Source organism: Mercenaria mercenaria, chromosome 7, assembly GCF_021730395.1.
Source record: "Mercenaria mercenaria strain notata chromosome 7, MADL_Memer_1, whole genome shotgun sequence".
In the NCBI taxonomy this organism is placed as follows: domain Eukaryota; kingdom Metazoa; phylum Mollusca; class Bivalvia; order Venerida; family Veneridae; genus Mercenaria; species Mercenaria mercenaria.
Genome location: NC_069367.1, coordinates 67,771,299 through 67,791,242, shown reverse-complemented (window position 1 = coordinate 67,791,242; position 19,944 = coordinate 67,771,299). Strand labels below are relative to the sequence as shown.

At 34.5% G+C, this 19,944-nt stretch overlaps 1 protein-coding gene across 2 annotated transcripts in view; it reads left to right on the top strand.

Moving 5' to 3' along the window:
- Window positions 1-204: 204 nt before the first annotated feature.
- LOC123554005 (balbiani ring protein 3-like) overlaps window positions 205-19,944 on the top strand; it is a 33,434-nt gene continuing 13,694 nt past the window's right edge. Inside the window, exons 1-11 of one of the 2 annotated variants that reach the window (XM_045343817.2) lie at window positions 205-410; window positions 8,486-8,636; window positions 9,844-9,952; window positions 11,147-11,307; window positions 12,596-12,716; window positions 14,982-15,051; window positions 15,833-16,036; window positions 16,461-16,596; window positions 17,190-17,303; window positions 17,762-17,899; window positions 19,058-19,132. In XM_045343817.2, coding sequence (XP_045199752.2) covers window positions 372-410; window positions 8,486-8,636; window positions 9,844-9,952; window positions 11,147-11,307; window positions 12,596-12,716; window positions 14,982-15,051; window positions 15,833-16,036; window positions 16,461-16,596; window positions 17,190-17,303; window positions 17,762-17,899; window positions 19,058-19,132 — 1,318 coding nt within the window. In that variant the 5' untranslated portion in view covers window positions 205-371. The remainder of the gene's footprint in view (window positions 411-8,485; window positions 8,637-9,843; window positions 9,953-11,146; window positions 11,308-12,595; window positions 12,717-14,981; window positions 15,052-15,832; window positions 16,037-16,460; window positions 16,597-17,189; window positions 17,304-17,761; window positions 17,900-19,057; window positions 19,133-19,944) is intronic. The other variant, XM_045343818.2, reaches the window with a different exon arrangement.

The following is a 19,944-nucleotide window of genomic DNA, read 5'->3' as shown; positions in this document are numbered from 1 at the left end:
CTTGTTTTTGGTGCTTCTTTTATAAATTCGGCAATTAGTTTATTCATCCTTAATTAATCCTTTGTCGCCTCTGAATCATTGTCATATAGCGTGCACGAGTTTTCTCTTTATAGATAGTGATCAAATAAAAAGGTAGTGTCGTACACTTTACCGGAAGTACTTAAAAATGATCACGTGACGAAAATACATGGTTCCCAGTTAAGTGATAGGTTAATAGTAGTGAAAGGCTTAGCTTACGGAACTACAAATCGAACGTATAAAACAGATGTCGGCAGCAAATTCAACGGTAATAAAACTAAAAGCCTGAAATAAGTTCCAGCGGGGTTAACACGATAAAATCAGCTGGTACTTGTATACATAACAAAAACATCATGGATATTTGGAAGCTACTGGTTATTTGTATTTTGAAGGTAAGAAAGTTTCGTCTTTCCAAATTCTCAAACCTTTTCGAAAATCTTTCAAAATAAATTTTATAACATTATAACTAGCTTTTTGATCGGCCGAAAATGCTTTTTTGATAATTATTAAATTTTGCTATTACAATTATTCCGTCAGTCTTGAATAAAAAAAAGATGTGATGTTTACGGATATTCAGACATAAAATATATACAAAATACTTACGCAATAAGAACTGATCTCAGCTGTATAGAGCTGACGGGAATCGCTGCAGATCATTACGCTGCTGGACTAATTGTATTAAAGACCATTCAAAAGCTTGAGCACGAGACCTCCAGGGACCCTGGATTCAGGGTTTATCAAATGCTATGCACACATGTACTGTTCTGCAAAACGTTTTATTTGACGAAAATTCATGTTTATTTATAAATATATACATGATAGGAAATAAAAATTAGCCATTTATTTTGACATTTCAAGTGGGCACTGTTTAATGGCATTGTGATATAATTAAAGTGCCTATAATTTGGCGCCACTTCTGTCTGAAAAATACTAGTTTTTAACAGAAAAAAGGATCGTTTAATGATGAAACAATACATGCACAATTCATGCTTACTAAATGTACAGAAATAATGAAATTAATTTTGAATAAAATTTCAATAGTTTTAAATATGTAACAGCAAACAAACTTACTCCGTCCTTGAATTATATTGTTTACTGCTTCTTCAAAAAATAAAACTTTATTTTCCTGTGCATTGTGTCTATAATACGGCATTATTCAAGCATCAATACATAATAATAAAAAAAATGAAGTGTTAATTAAAGCGAAGAGGTTTCTACGAAGTAGCCGGGAGTGAATTATTCCGGGCGACGTAAAGCCAATTCGAAGTGTTTTAAGATTGTATATTTTATAAAATCCTTATACGTGTTTTATATAAAAATGGTTGAAATAGAGAAGCACTATTATTAGCGCATGTATGGTATTAAATGATAGGTGGACATGACATCAGCGTGTCAGTGTTTTAATATTTTAATAAAATTTTAACACAGGAAGTTTATACGTCTCATGGTATAATGTAGTCGTGCGTAGACGTCTGGTGAACTGTTCTGCGTCAATGTCTTTTACATAAAATAGTATACATCAATAGTACATCAAATATTGAATATCTCTTTCTCGGCGCATATACGGCGTCAATAAATTTGTCGACGGGACGTCGATATTGCCGTGTGTTAAAAAATAGAATAAATATGCCTGTTCATATAAGAATATACACTGAAAAGATTTAAATGCGTCAACAAAATCTGTTTTGATTGGACAATCTAATTTGAAGTTCAGCTGTTTTTAACAAATTTTTTTTTCAAATCGCAATTTTGACTTTATACATAAATGGATTTTTTTTTTAAGTTTTAGAATATCGTTGTTAGCAAGAACAATTAGTTCTACCAGTTTTTGAATGGGTCAGAAGTTCCTATGGAAGTCATAAAATTGAAATTATCAAAGAATTCTCAAATTCAAAAAGTTTCTACTACCACATTTAGAGACATTTTGACTGATTTAAAATTTGTATTTGGTTCTTGAAAAATAAAAATATTTCAATAAAACGGTAGAAATAGTGAATATGACATAGTGACTATTTCAGTTTTTTCAGTAAAACTGCTACAATATTTCTTACTAATCACTTCATGGCGGATTTTTCTAAGTACTGGATGTGAGTTGTATATCATCTGTAAGTTCAAGTGGTCGGATATTGTCTAGGATGATACATTAAGGAGTTATTGAGATATTGTTATTTGATAACAATTTTGTTGTTGTTATTGTTTTTGATTGTAACAGTGAGCTTGTATGATTTTATTTGATGGCAAGAGTTGTTACGGATCTCCGGTACAAAGCATTTAACGGCAACATTTATGACGTATATTTTTGACAGAGTGTCCATTGGAATTAAATAAGCGACATCTTATTGAACCGTCAAGATCATAACCATTTGTCATGGTCCGACAGCGAAATGAATACAACCACGCATTAAAAGATTCTTAATTCGATTTTTTCGAAAAAAAGAAAGGCTTAATTTATATTTACTAGATGTGTTTAACAGATGGAGACAAACTTAAATTCATACATTTGAAAAGTTCTCCGGCCTGAAACGAAACATTTTTTCTAATCTCGGCTCATAACTGTTTTGTACACATTTGCACTCAATGTTTTCCTTCGACCCGTAACATCTTTGTTATCTTAGCTTTGTTTATCCAGAAATTGTTTCTGGAATAACCAGGCGTATTAATTTCTGTGCAGCGCTCAGGAATGATTCAACTGGGTTATTAGGTTTCAAAAAATTAGGCTGCACAACGATATACGATTAATTTGTTAAGCTATTAGCATCCTTTCACCATCATTTGATGACTGGCATAATATCAAGATAGTAACAGACGTAACATAAAATACGTACATCGTTTCCAAAACAAAGAATCAAATACAGTAATACATACTTATTTCAAAAAGTTGATTTATTTTTGAAAACAAGGTTTTTATCTTTTTGTTTCTGTGACTACCTTGATAAAAGGGAAGCAGATGATACAGTATAACATACGATAGATAAAAAATTAGAGCAATAGAATGAATTGAAAAGAAACTATTCTTACGGAAATGCTTTGTTTAAACCATTGGCTAAGTAGTTTTCTTTCAAATAAAAGTAAAAACAGAAGAGACAGAAGAGAGTTCAAACGTTCATTTTATTGAGCTAGTACATCTTGCATTAGGAGTAATACAGAACAGTCCCATGTTGTTTTATTTCTGTGGACAGCCAATGCATTGATTTTATAATTTTAAATGATTTTCATGAGATGACTCAAACTTTTCTAGTCGCAATTTTCAGTCTCCAAACCTCACCAGGTTATTGTCACCTCAGTAGAATTCAGAAAATTAAAAATTTTCAAACATTAAATACGTATTTTCCTTGTATGCATTTGCATTCTGTATTTCAGTCAACCCGTGTCGTCTTTGTTACCTTAGCTGTTATTATTTATTCTCAGATTATGTCTCAGGAGTTACTAGGCGTTTTAATTCAGTACAGTATATTTGAATGATTCAACTGGGTTTTTAGGTTGAAGATATTTAGTCTGCATAAAGATTAACGGATTATTCTATTAAGCTTTTTTCCCTGTTTTGCGACTGGCACAATTTCAAGTGACGTTAGCCAAAAGAATAGCAGACTTTGCGTAAGCAATAACTTAGAAAATAAATATATCGTTCCCGAAATACAGAATTAGGTAAAATGTATTAATTGACATTTCAAAATTTAACATATTGAAAAAGAGCTGTTTGACAATTTTGTTAAAAAAGAAGCAGGGATAATGTAGGGCATTCATGATCTAAGGTCAATGTCACACCAGTAGGCCCCATTGCTCCATGCCCCTTAGGTCAATTTCCTATCAGGAGGTTCCATCTTTCCTTGCTCCGATGTCAATATCATACCAAAAATCTTCATTGTTCCTTGCTCTAAGGTCAGTGTCACAACAGAACGTTTAAACGCAATATCCACAAGACTGTTTATTTCTCAGCATCGGGACATCTTCATAATAAACGACAAATTACTAGGTACCAGAATGACATGGGCTCAAAATTGTACAGAGCATGTAATCAATAAACAATTGATCAAGTATACTTTGCTTACATGGCGCTAATATTAGGAATGATTTAAAACATGTTTATAGATTTCCAAATCCAAACCTGATTATCTACGCACATTCTAATACAATAGTTTGATGTTTCAAGGCTGTTAAAGTACTGAACAAATCTCGGCGCGTGGGAAATTTTTCACAGTTCATTAGTGACGTAATCGCATTACAACAGTCTGGAGAAATAATTCCTGGCTGTATGCTTTGTTCTGTTGCCACCTGGAACATTTACTGTTCGGTTAACCGCAAGATAATATACTGCTATTGGCTTAGAATTGGAAATACCTGCAGTGTAGGTTTTTTGTCTCGGTTGTTCCGACAAAGTGTGTGCATTTATTTTATTTAGTAAACCTTGGCCTAGTGACAGTACTCATGAAAAGACAATGAAAAAGGCAGCGAAAAATGTCTATCGAACAGCAAATTAAACAAACAGTCTCTGTCCTTAAATAATTGGTTTATTTCTTTTGTTGTTTGCGGTAGAAATACGATCCAACTTCCAATACAAACTAAGAATCGAAGGTTGATAGCGAAGAGGTTCTTAGTGCGTCTTAATTAAAATGCACTTCAATTTTAATCTTTTATCGCACCATATAGCACCGTGACAGTTGATGACGACATACATAGTGATTTTTAGCATCTGCTTTTTTAAACTTCATTCGATGATATGCCCTTTTAAAACATTCAGGGCACCTATATTAGTATCAAGTTTATTGACACAGGGCTTTTCCTATAAAAATACGTTATTTGCCGTACAATTTAAATCGTTTGATAACATATTCTACTAAAACTTGTAAGGACCTTTTGAATGATTACAAATCTGCATTTAGCCTTTTTTTTTTTTTTAAAAAAAAAAATTCCGTTACAAAAATGTTGAACCAAACAGAGTTGATATATATTTTCTGTTTTCCTGCAACAACATTTTTACCACTTGCATTATCGTGGCGGACATTTCCGAATGCTAGATATCATATAAGTGGCATACGTATGTCTTTAATTGTTTTAGTATTGTTCGGAAGTGATCATTGGTCACTTTAAGAGGTCGGATATTGCCTAGCTAGGATGATACATCAGAAAGTAGGTACTATCAGGGCATATCAATCGTGTCAAACTGTTGATTGTTAATTCGTACTTTCACTTTGTTGATAGTGGTTTAGTTGTCATTCGGGACTTGTTTTCATCTGTGATTACCAGATAAGATAGTAAGTGTGGATCTCCGGTTCAGCGGCTAAAGCTTTATGGCGTGTATTCATTAAGGAAACGGGGCCTCCGTGGCCGAGTGGTTAGAGTCGTTGACTTCAAACCATTTGCCCCTCATCGATGTGGGTTCGAAACCTCATTTGGGGCGTAGAATTCTTCACGTGAGGAAGCCATCCAGCTGGCTTACGGAAGGTCAGTGGTTCTACCCAGGTGCCCGCTCGTGATGAAATATGCACGGAGGGGCACCTGGGGTCTTCCTCCACCATTAAAGCTGGAAAGTCGCCATATGACCTAAAATTGTGTCGGTGCGACAATAAACCCAACAAAATAAATAAAATAAATCATTAAGGAAACAATTTCATTGGAATTCATATATTATTTATCATCATCTCATCGCTTTGTATTATGGTATGACAATTTCTCCAAAACTTAGCGCTGCATCCCCTATATAGACAACGTTAAAGTGAATAACCATATTCAGGTCGAAGTGACTAAGCAAAAAAAATCATGTACATATGTAATATGTTTACGCGATGCATGCACTTTTGGTGTTCTAGTAGATAGTGTAAATCTGTGTTTCTCCAGTAACACGGAATAGAACAGGTTTTGTTTTATTGTAGTGATGAGACGATGCGTTAATGTTTTATCTAGCCTGCATATGAAGTCAATTACTAGTGTCCAGATTAAGTCCATTTCCTTAAAACCTAATGCAGAATTCAGACACAGCCGCTGGCGAGTTTTCTGAAAATGGTTCCAATATGAAAAAAAATCTCACCATATTTTTTTTTTTTTGTTCTCTGTGGTAAAATGTATTTGCACTTTATCTCCTCTGTACTTATTGCAATGCTGCGGCCAGGAATGATTCAACTGGGTTATAAGATCATTGTAAATATTTAGGCTGCATTGACATTATCGGATTTTATTAGGTTTTTAACATCCTCCCGGCCTATTTTATGTAAATGATGTAAGCTCGAAGAAAACAGACATTGCGTAAGCAAAAGCGTATGTACGTCTCAAGTAATAACTATTTATTACAATGTTCCGTTAGGACCATCACTGCATATGGTGAATTCGGAACAACGAAAAGACGATACTACCCTGTTGAACCGTAAAACCATAACTAATTTATAGACATTTCAAGTAAGTTTGTTTTGCGAATATTGTGTTAAAAAGTTAAAACCATGTTAGATCAAAGGTAGGTTCAAATTATACCCTTGCACGAGTTAAAAATTGTAAGATTTTAGAGCAATATATTGAAAAACAAAGAAACTATGATTTTTCTCCGTCACGGAAAAATATTTTGTTAATATCGTTGGGTAATTAGTTGCCTAACAAGTTCAAGGTCAAAACAGAAAATATAAGGACTAAGTTAAGATGCAGTAAGGATATTCAGATGACAAACTGCTGTATTCAAAACCGATTCACTTTTCTGTAATCAAACTAAGGCGTTAGGGGCCTACAAGATATCAATCGATGTTTAGCTCATTTTGCTCATACGGCCCATTTCTGTGACCAGTTTAATTCAGTAAAAGGATACAACATTCACAGGTTATATCAAATCTCACCAAATCATACACAGGTTAGCTTACAAATACTTAAATACGCATGAGCCAAAATTACGGGGTGTTATTGTACTACTTATTCACTATTCTGTGAAATCGTAAATCCTTAATTCATTTTATGATATCATTAAGTTATTTTATCATATCATAAAATATAGTGTATATAATGATATCACTGATTACAATTTAAGATATCATTAAATATTTTTTGTAAAATCATAAAATGATTTAAAGACATCAATAAAAGGACTTGAGGATTATTGAATATCTCTAAATAAGAATATTTTTCATATCCTCAGTTCCATTTAAAGATTTCAATGAATCATTAAAGAATATCTCAAAATATTTTGATTTTATGATGTCCTAAATCGATTTTTGAATATCAGTAATTCAAACACGATATTATTGTACGATTTAAACTTATTTGTATTATTATAATGATTTCATAAAGTTTGTTTTAAGATATCCAAAAATAGTCTTTATTTTTTGGACATTAATAATTCTATAATGATAGCCTTAGATCGAATTAAGGATATCTTTCATTAATTAATGTAATTCTCAAATCAATTTATAGAAATCGCAAAACTGATTTATTTTATGATATCTTTTATTCTATTTCATAACATTCTAAGATTCTAAGGTAATATCCAAAGACCATAAGATCGAGTTATAGATGTCATTAAATTGAACTAGTTATACCATAAAACACCGATTTTTAGATATCCAATGATCAAATTATAGATATCCATAAATCATTTTATGATATCTATATTATTACGCATTTAATGATACCCAAACATCATTAATGATATCATAAAATGAATATGTGATATCCTTTAATGAATTAATGATATATTGTGATTAGATATGTCTTTAAATGACTTTGTGGTATCCATAAGTCATTCTTTTGAAGTTATATTGACACGAATGTTTGATTCTAGAATGATAAAATCTTGACATTAGCTTTATGTTTCAATGCTCTAAGAGTACAAAGCAGATCCCAGCTCGTGGGAAATTTATTCACAGTTTATTAGTGACGTAATCACGTTACAGCAGTCTGTTGAAATGATTCCTTTTTTCAGTCTTTGCTCTATTGCCACCTGGAATATTTACAAATAATATTGGTTAACAGCATGATAATATACTATTACTGGTATTTGCAGCGAACCTTAGGTTGCAAAACCTGCATTGTACGCATTTTGCAGTTGTTCAAATTTATCATATTTTAACCGTTATAAGGGACATAAAAATCTGACATGTTTACTTACGAGACAATTCCTACTGAAGAAGTCACAATATATTTTTTAAAAAGAATTAAATCACCATACCTTTGTGTTTGAATTTTGCGTATTGTATAGTATGTACGTAACCCTCGAACCGTGGGTATCTGGCCTTGTCGCTGGTATATATTATTTGAAATGGACCTGGTTTGCACTACATAATTTACAGTTTGGCCAAGTACTTTACATTTAATGACTCTGAGATGAGCCTAGAGAGAAAATGGTTTTCTGAGAAAATATCAGTGTCAGTATGAAGAAAGAATAAACTTTATTACAGATTACTTGATCTCAACAGACTTTGTAAGTCTAAGATTATGCATATATAATTATTTCAGACTGAGTATTAAATACAGTTTGTATTTCTTTGTTTTACAGATAATAGTATCACTGCGCTTGTCTGCAGCACAGGTGCTAATGGAAGAACTCAAGGCATATAAAATAGATGCATTAACTTTAAATGGGACAGAACCATATACAGAACTCACAATAGACCAGATTATAATGAGGGCAAGTGGAGGAGAAGGAAGTAAGTATACGATGTAAAGAAAAATACCAGATTATAATTGGGGCAAGAGGTCGAGAAGGAAGTAAGAACATGATGTAAAGCAGAAGACCAAGTTATAATTGGGGCAAGCGGTCGAGAAGGAAGTAAGTACACGTTGTAAAGCACAAGACCAGAATATAATTGGGACAATCGTTCGAAAAGGAAGTAAGTACATGATGTAAAGCACAAGACCATGTTATGATGGGGGCAAGCTACGTAAAAGATGTAAAGCAAAAGACCAGATTATGATGGGGGCAAGCGGTCGAGAAGGAAGTATGTACGTTAATTGCAATAGACTTAATTTTGATGAGAGCAAGCGGAGTAGAAAAGGGTAAGTACATGCAATAGACCAGATTATTAGGAGAGCAAGTAGAGGAGAAGAGGTAAATACATGCATCACAATAGACCAGATTATAATGAGGGCAAGCGGGAAAAGGAAGTAAGTACATGAAGTAGAGCAAAAGACCAGATTATAATGGGGACAAGAGGTCGAGACGAACGTAAGTACATGATGTAAAACAAAAGGCCAGATTACAAAGGGGACAAGAGGTCGAGACGGACGTAAGTACATGATGTAAAGCAAAAGACCAGATTATAATGGGGACAAGAGATCGAGACGGACGTAAGTACAGTGATGTAAAGCAAAAGACCAGATTATAATTGGGACAAGAGGTCGAGAAGAACGTTAGGACATGATGTAAAGCAAAAGACCAGATTTTAATGGGGTCTAGAAGGACTAAGTACATGATGTAAAGCAAAAGACCAGATATAATGGGATCAAGAGGTCGAGAAGAACGTTAGTACATGATGTAAAGCAAAAGACCAGATTTTAATGGGATCAAGAGGTCTAGAAGGACGTAAGTACATGATGTAAAGCAAAAGACCAGATTATAATGGGGACAAGAGGTGGACGCAAGTACATGTGTCGCAATAGACCAAATTATACTGAGAGCAAATGTGGGTTCAGGAAGTAAGTATAAGATTGCAGTAGCTCATACTATAATGAAAACAATGCAACAAAGGATGTTGTTATGACAGCACAGATGGGTACGTATGTGTTTAGAATTATCAATATAAAACATCGAGTTTAGCTTGACAGATTCTGAAATGTGTAGACACGGTTTCCAGCTATCAAGTCACCAACTGGTGATTGTGTCAGCTTAAAGTAGAATAATTTGTTCTATTTCAGTGGCCCAAAATCTAATGCTTGGGGACGATGGTACGGTGCTTGCAGAGCTGGATATGAGACTTACTCAGAATCAGTTCTTTACATTATATGAACAACCTTCAAATTTAGCGTATGTACCAGAATGTTTATTTTTTATACACACATTGAAGGCGTAAGTTTGTATACACTGTATAAACCATCTCCAGTATGAAGCCGAATATTTTAATCTTTAATCTTTATATGATTCAAAGGTCGGTATCGCATTTATTCGGACTCTGTATGTGAATTCTTTTGCAAGTCAGTTGTAGAGGGTGAACAATATCTGTATTTATACTGCAGTAGATAGAACATAGAGTCTATACTTGGCTCATTATTACATTGTATCAATCTAACAGCCTCTACTTAACCTGTAATGTTTTTTTTTATATTATTTACGTATGTCAAGCACTTATTTTTTCGTTTGATTCCTTGCTTTTTCCTGCAAGAAGCAGCATGTAAAAACACAAAATAAAAATAGGTGTATTATGCGGAAAAAATGTAGTAGAAGTAATATTGCAAACATAGGGCTCTATTCGTCTTTATAGTTTTATTCAAAATATGTTTACTGTTCAAAATTATTTCTTTCATCTTGAATACTATGCTATCAGTTATTGTAGGTCTGGATATTTCAAATCAAAGAATTTGTTTAAGGATAATAGACCCGCAATGAAAATCGGCAATCTCTGTGCGATTAAAATTGAGCCGCACCATGAGAAAACCAAAATAGTGCATTAGCGACCAGCATGGATCCAGACCAGCCTGAGTCTGGTCAGGACCAATGCTGTTCGCTTTCAAAGCCTATTGTAATTATAGAAACCGTAAGCAAACAGCATGGATCCTGACCAGACTGCGCGGATGCGCAGACTGGTCTGGATACATGCCGGTCGCAAACGCACTTTGTTGGTTTTCTCATGGTGCGACTCAAATATTCTCGTATGGTATTTCAGCATCGTTCGTCTATAACAGAAAATTGCTTTCTCATTACAACCGGAGAATGCCGGAATCGCTTACGGAGAATAAAATATCGAGCGCAAAAAGCCAACAGTCATTACGGGTCCACTACCTTAATCAGCATTATAATAATTTTCCGTAAACGAAAGGTAAGAATGCTGCTGTACAGAGTAAAATGAAGTATCATTAGATGTATTTCATTCTTACCTCATTTTATAACGTTGCATAAGGTCTCCTTCGATATAATGTGATTTGTTTTAACTCATAGATGGTTTTCGTGTGTGATAAGTTTATTTTCTGATGTTACTAACTTCTCAGTATTTAAACACTGCAGTCAAGCACAGGCTCCGCCCAGGGGAAAACGCCGAGCTTTCAGGAAACTGGTCAAAGAGGCTCGAAAAAAATCGAAGAGAACCAAAAGAAAAGCCATTCGAGATACCGTACTCAGATGGACTGATGGCGTCATACCATACAGATTTGTGTCCGGACATTTCCGTAAGTTTTTATAAGATCCGTGTTGTGCACCTGTCTTATCTCATATTTTTTATTATTTTATGCGCTTAGAAAGAAGCGACTATTCCTGTCGCAATGAAACATTCATAATGTTTCGGAAAGCCACACCACATTGGATCTATGCTTAGTCTCGTCCAAAAAGCAACATTTCCTAAAATGTTAAACAACGCCAGTGACAAAGTTCAAACAAAATCGAGCACATTATCTATGGGAGAACACCTGTTATCAAAGAAATTGTAGTTGGAAAACACACACACTTGTGCCTATATATAAATGACACTGTAAATCTAAAGCATACCCTAGTAGCTAAATGCCTGTCCTTTTGGATTCCGTGTTTATCTAAAATACTTGATAAACTTTTGGTGAAACATTTAAACAAATACTTGCAAACCCGGTTAGTCAAATTTGCATCCACACAACAACGTTTCCAGGAGAATTTAAGTTGCATTACCTACAAGAGCCTATCTATGATAACCTTGAGTTCAATAGCAATGCTTATATCGCTCATGGCCTTCAGGAACCCTCCCTGTAAAACAGAGGCTTACATCAGGGAGAGGTGAAGTCTAGTTGTTCATAAATGACCTCCTGGATGAGCTGTCCTCCTCATTTTTAGATGCAGTTGTGGGTAATATATCATGCAGCAGTCACACATTAGCTGATTATATCACACATGTCGCAACTTCACCAAATAATTAACAAATGATGTCCATCTTGGTCACAACTATATTTAAAACAAATTTCGAGAGATCTTGCACACTTTTTTACAAACATCATACGAACACGCTAATCTAACACAAATACCTAAAGCGACTCACCTCGGGATCATTCCCAACTCTAATATGAAATCTGAGTTTTCTATTCTAGAGCGTTGTTAGAAATTTATATGCCATGATCATGATGATAGGATATGGAGTTTACTCTGTTGACATTTGGAAGCAGTCTTTCCCGGCATACTGTACGGCACCGAGCTGTGGAATATCCTCACAATGAAAGATGTTCACTTCATTAATCGAACACAACATTACATTGCAAATTGTGTTAAAGTCTTTCTAATATTAACTCGGCCAGATATCTATGAATCTAAGACAGGCTCTAAAGTTGAAAACCGAGAACTTATATTCCTTCATTTATGGAAAAGAAACTTTAATACATTAATCCCTGAAGATGAGTTCTAATTATGGTTGGAGATACTTGTTAATATCTAATGATAACAACAGTCGTAATCACGTGAGGTATGCACTAAGATCAATGTTGTTGCACTTTTTTTCAGAGGATAAAGAGAGATACATGATTCGTAGCGCAATGACTGAATGGGAAAAGTATACATGTCTAAAATTCCGAGAAAGTCGAAGCTCCGATAGAAACGTCGTTCGATTTCAAAATGGACTGGGGTAAGATTTTCTCTTAAATAGAAACATGTTTTGTTTTTCAGTGTTTGTTCGCAAACTTGTTTTAGTGAAAGTATATGCATAAGCGTTACCTTTTTATAAGCATGAAATAACAATACCTGTCGGCAGACAAAGAACCTCGTCGCAAAATATGAAAAGTTTTACAAAGAGTATATTCTGAAAGGCGGCTTTTTGATTATGTTGAGTGTGGGATGTTTGGTTGGTAAGGGATGGATGAGTAAAACACAATATTGAGAAACATAAAAAATGGAAATATAAGATATTAGTAATAAAAGGGACATATTGGTGGGGGAAGAGATACGGGGGTACTAAGCAATAATATCAAGAAATACTAGAAACTGATTTTTGACGGGGTTAGGGGGTTAGTAGGGGTAAAGTGGATGTTGGGTGATGGGATACTAAGAGACAATATGAAGATACACAAGAAACTATAGTAAATAAAACAATGATAGGTGGGTAATGAGGGTCGGTAGATACATATAAGGTTTGTGGAGTTGGGGGGGGGGGGGGGGAAGGCGATGAATAAGTACTAACAGACAGTGTCAAAAAACAAAAAATGTTGAGTGGGGGTTGATGGATGAGGTATGGTGCATAATGCGGGGTTTGAGGCAGGGAATAAGATGAAACAAGATCATGAAACACAAAGAACTAAAAGTAAGTAATTAAGTTTATGTTTTGCGAGCGGAAAGAGGTTGGGGTTGGGTGAACGGATGCATTATGTGGACAGGGGGAAGTTGATAGGATATTAAGAAACAATATCAAGAATCATAAGAAAATAAATGTAAAAATGTGTTGGGATATATGGGGGTTTGATGGAGTAGTGCAGACAGATGGACGGACACACACACACATATATTGGTTTCCCTTCTAAACAAAAGAACAGATAATAACAAAAGATAATCAAAAGAAACAGAAAAGGGCTTTATTTCATCACAGTGATAACTGTAGAACCTACGTTTTTCGATTGGAATTAGCATGGCAAACACGTGTTCGAAGTTTCATCCAGTTTTGATCTGTTATTACAGAGATACACACAGGCTGACAATGGCAAACACAACGTTGTTAGAAAAAGGGAAAAATGGCAGTGAAGTTTGTGAAGTTTAGTGCAGTTGTCATGTATAGTTAGAGAGATACTAACTCGCGGACAAAATATTGTTTTGTACAAAAAAGAGCATAATTTCATCAAAACGAAAGCAAGAGTTATGGGACCTATGTCATTTAGTTGGTATAACAATAGCGAAGAAGTGTTTGAAGTTTGTTTTAGTTGTGATGTGCAAACTTGCTGAAAATTGCGAACATATGTTTACTGAAAAAAAATGGCCAAGTAAAAAAGGGCATAATTTCATCAGAATAAAAGCAAGAGCTATGGATTCAATGCCATTCTGTTGGTATTATCATGGGGAAGGCATTTATAAAGTTTCATTCAGTTATGACGACTTCCTAAATGCCTTCCCAATGAAAATATTACTGAACAGAATGACATATGAGCCGCGCCATGAGAAAACCAACATAGTGGGTGTGCGACCAGCATGGATCCAGACCAGCCTGCGCATCCGCGCAGTCTGGTCAGGCTCCATGCTGTTCGCTTTTAAAGCCTATTGGAATTGGAGAAACTGTTAGCGAACAGCATGGAGCCTGACCAGACTGCGCGGATGCGCAGGCTGGTCTGGATCCATGCTGGTCGCAAAGCCACTATGTTGGTTTTCTCATGGCACGGCTCATATGTTCCATTAGTCCCAATTCGTGACTGTAGTTCCATAACCCTTGCTAATGAGATTTAAGCTTACTGAGAACCGTGAACAAGGTATGTCTACACACGACGCCGACGCCGTGGGTATCGCATAAGCACTGGTGACTTAGCCACGACGATCTAAAAAGTACTGACAATAACACATTTTTACGTTAAAAACATGAATATTTGTATCATTTTTTCTTATTTTACCAACATTTTTCACAATTTTTATTCAATAGCTTTCGGACATAGTTGACAAATAAGTTTTAGAAGTTTCAGAAGAATTAACCCACAAAGAGCAGGATATTTAAACACAATGATACCTTTACCATTACACTAGCGACTTAAATAAATTAAGTGCAATAACACCTGAAATACAACCAGTGTAGCTGATACTCCTTATTTGAAACTTTATATTTTTGTAAATTTACCCATCTTAGGGCGAGTCCCTTTTAAAAATAAATTGAACTAAAACAAATCTATGGGCGTTTTATAGATGTTTACATTTATTTTAGATGTAACTCACAACTGGGTATGGTAGGCGGAGAACAACCTCTAAATTTGGACAGAAATGGATGCAGATTTGTAAGATATTTCTTCGAGCAAAATATTGTGTTACCTCGACTTTAACTTGGTTATTGACAGATTATGTCGATGATAACACGTACACCGTACATTACTATAGCAACGATTCAGATGCTCTGAAAAGTCAGAATTTTTTAATAAAAAGTGATCTTTAAAGATCAAACTAATTTGTTCAGTACATTTGCTTTTATCTTAAGTTATTCAGTAGTTAACAAAAGTCCAGATATGTTCTTATATGTAATAAAGAAGAAAGTAATTTAACCCTATCTTAAATTTGAATACTGATAGTCCATTAACGTTAGTCGATATCGTACAACCAATTGCGAATCATTAATTGTCGGATGTTTTCTTTATTTAGTCTACAGAAAATACAGTGCAATGTGTATGTATCTTTTAAACACAAATTCGCGGCGGGTGACAAGTGTGCGGGTTGTTTTAAATATTAATATTTTAATATTTAAATATCGTGGTCAAAATATAATATTTTATTCCAAAGAGGTAAATATCTCGCCGCCACAAGATATCTGGTTTCTAAAAGTTTTCTCCTCGGAACTTCCGTAGTTTTAAATAATATAAAAAAAAAACATTTCTTGTGCGCGCCATACCAAATAATAATGCGTCGAAATGCACTGGATATTTACTAAAAAATAATACATGTTCTAGCTGTCACACTATAAAGTCAACTAAAACAGAAGTCGGATATATTTTATATACTGTACATACTGGCAATTTGAATGTTTTGTCCCAGATGAAGCGCTAATTTCAGACTTTTTTCTTGCAGAAAGGCCTGTATTTACACGAAATAGGTCATGCTATCGGTCTTGTGCACGAGCATCAACTTCCAGACCGAGATAACTATATAGAGATCTTAGACTACAATGTACAGCCGAATATGCGAATCTGGTTCAACAAGTACTCTTCACAGGAAGTTAACCAAATGCAGGTTCCATATGAATACTCTTCCGTGATGCACTATGGTATTACGGTAAGTACGGCTTTAGTTACTGTCAGCGCCAGCCAACTACTGAAAACTGTTAACACCCTGTACTAAAATCTGTCTGTTTACTCCCGCTGCTGAAAACTGTCTGACAGTACCTGCCACTGAAAACTGTCTGTGAGCTCCCGCTACTGAAAACTGTCTGTGAGTTATCGCTACTGAAAATTGTTACAAGAATTTATTGTTGTGAAAATTTGTGCTACCACTTAAACAGATTTCTTTAAACAAATGACTGTTACTACAAAACGTTTTTTTTTTGTGAATGCATCTTTATACATGTATATACAGTCAGTTTATATATTTTGCCAGGTTAAAATATTTGATAAAGAATGTCTACATTCAAAGCTGTATTTAAATGAAAAATAAACTGAAAGATGAGCATAGTTTATCTTTAAACCATTTCTCATTAAAGGCATTTTCTCATGACGGCAAAGCTCAGACAATTAGGGCTAAACAGACGGACAAGGAGAAGACTATTGGCAGAGTTTACAAGAAGGAGTTGTCCTTCACAGATGTGAAAATTGTTAATTTGATGTATAAATGTTCAGGTATATTTTCAGTTCAACGTTTGTCTCGTTCTGTAAATGTAGAGTTTATAATGACCAATACAGCTGCATGTGATGTATGTAAAGAAAATACAAATATACTTTTTCCGTTGTAGTTGTGTACTGGTTTCGAAGCAGATTCCGTCATAAAATGAAGGTTTTTAAAATGTCTTTTTTTCTTTTATGGAATGAACAATTCCAATTTTCTTGGAAAGTTTTTACCCTTTGTTGCTGAAATTTCACAGAGCTCTGGATTGCAGGGTTAGTTATGGAAACAATCTTGACTTCATTGTGAAGAACGTCACGAAACGTAAAATAACGCGTTGACGGATACTACTAGCCGACGGAAACTGCTTCGAAACTAGTAGTTGTGTCGTGGTGTTTATTTTTCATTTTAGTGTACAATATGTTTCAACAATATCATTCATAATCTCCTTAAACCAATACATGTACTACTTTCCTTGTCACATTTGTAATATTATACATTCGTTAAGTTTAAATTACATGCTTTAATTGGTTATTGGAATGGCAGAAACAACACATTGAAAATGCCTTCTTGTGTATTATCAACATATTTTGCTTTTAATGTTTTGCAGCACACTGTGATAAATCTATTATATGTAATGGTGGTGGTTACGTGGACCAAAATTGTAAATGTATATGTCCGGATGGTTCCGACTCGTGCACAAAGGATAAAACTCCCGATGATCGTAAGTACAGAGTGTGAGGCTGATATCTCAAAAGTGGACGTTTTTGAAAATCACTTGTCTCTCGCTGTTTTCTTAAATTGAGCCTTTCAATAGTCATATCCTTTTATGTGGAAAATCCATCTAGGCAGATACCAGTGGTTGATGCCAGAATGAATGTCAGATGGGTATTAGTAGGTGTAGTATGCAGCCATCAAAAACCGCGGGTGTTGTTGCTAGTATCCTACTAACAATCGAAGACCTTTTAAGTTCATATAAGGTACAATAAAACATCTATCTGTCGTGTAGCCACATTTCATAGATTGTAACCACGTATTTTGAATATTCATTTGCAGAGCTATACGTTACAACAATGATTTTGAGTTGTATTCTTTGTAACCACTATTTCAACTAATTATCTTGCAGCCTAATGTGTTGTCAGTTTTACTTGCAGTCATTTAATTTCTTTGTTTATCTTGTAGCCACGTGTTTTAACGCGCACGAGAACTGGCAGTGTAATGTATGGGCTAACCAAGGAGAATGTGATAGAAATCCGAGGTTTATGTTGGACGGATGTAAAAAAGCTTGTCACTTGTGTGGTAACGATGACGCAGGCGATGGTAAGTGATGAAAGTTTTGTATGACAGGACAATATCATCATTCATTTCTTTTGAATTTATTAAACGAGTTGAATAGAATAATAAAATGCAAGGCATTGCCGAGCATTTTATCAATTTCATTCAACGAGTTAAATAGCGTATTCAGCCTTCCATAAATCGAACCACATTTTTTTTCAAGAACTATCTTAGTTCCACCAAAATATCGGAAGAAAAACATGAATAGTAATACTTTATGTAAGTAATTTTCGTGTGAATGAGAAGACCCACTGTTTATATCGTTGGCATGGCGGGAGAAATTCGTTTGATAAAACTTTTTTCAATACACTTAAAATATAGCAAATTTTGACAAAATGTATAATAAAATACTGTAAATACAGTACTACAAATTTCAATTTTGAAAAAGAAATCACTTCTTTGGTTTTGGTTTGTTTACATGACTGACCATAGGAACGGACAAACATTACCAGGTTTACGATTACTTTATTCCCTGTACCTTTTTAAGTGATGGTCTCTGGCATATAGATGAATGTTTTCATATTTTCCCATTTTACAGTGTTATTGTCAAACATAATCCAATAACAGTTGTTTTACAAAGTTTGATCAAGAAATATTCAGTTTTGTGAAAGCTATGGGCAGTTTACTAAGGTCACCCCTGTCGATTTACATGCCCAGATTCAGACCGTGTCATCATTTTATTGCCATTTTTTGTGAAAGTTTAAGTTATCTGCATTGGATTTTGCTTGGAAGCTAAAATATGATACTTACGTAAGAAAACAAAATAAAGTCTATTAAATTTTATCATTTTCTAACATTGCAGATATAAAAATGAACCTTTTTGGTTTAAAACCTCAGATAAAAATAGACACCTGTCAAAAAAAAGAGCCATAAATTAAAAAAAAAATATTCAAATTTCACGCTTATTTTTGCATGTACATTTTTGAATTGATGGTCTCTGACCTAATGCCAAATTGATAAAATGGCCTTATAGCACTCACACGACGTCAAACGTGATAAATGTGCATATTTTTTTTATTTACATGTCTGCCTTGTCATTTCAATAAAAGCGGTAAGGTAAATTAAAGTTGATATTCACTCAAACCTGTTCATATTCTTGTGAAATTCATAACGCCTGAAGACTTTCTAAATACATTTTTACAGGACCTCATATCACGTTGTGGACATGGCAGTGGCTGTGTAGATTTGCAAACATATGTCCGAAAGATTGGACAGTAGGTGAATAATCGAATGTGGCCATAACTAATCAATGTCAGCTATACTTTAATGTTAGTTGAAAAGCCGAACGTCCCTTAGAACTAATACGTAGCCTGCATGCACGTGTTGTAGACTTGCACGCTTGGAAAATTATATAGACATAAGAACTGATCATATCATTGTTGTGTTGTAGATAGAGGGATAGGTGTATATCTTATTAAACACGGGTTGTGGAATTCCAATTGTAATTGCTAAATCCCATTGCTAATTGCCATTTGCTGATAAGTATTCCTTACACATTTTAACATCCAAGTACATTTTTCGTGCATTTCTTTCACTATTCATTAAATTTTCTAAGTTTCTGGCGAGACAGCAAAATGGCCTGCCTTGTCCGAAAAATAGCTCTTCAGTATTATAATCAGACATGTTTTGCTGTAGGTATACCTAAAGGTATCCTAATTGGTACTTTTTGTAATTTGCTAATACTAATTTGTTGATTTATTGCTTGCTTCCTTGTTGTTTAACTGCCATTTCTGAGAACCTTTGTAACCTTATTTAAACCGTTAAACTGTTTTGTGTAACACAGTTTAACGGAACGTAAACGAATTTGGTAGATGGCAATTAGCAATTGGGGAGGAGCAGTTTGCAATAACTTTAAATTTTAGTAATTGATATACCCCTACCCGCATTCCATAATGCCTGCATATTTTTTAGGACTGGGCATGAAGATAACGGCTCTGCCAATAGATCAGATTTGTAATTTATGCTTCCTCGTCAGATGTTTCCAATTCTAAATCAGGGTTACACCGATACTGATTCATTTTTAAGGAAGG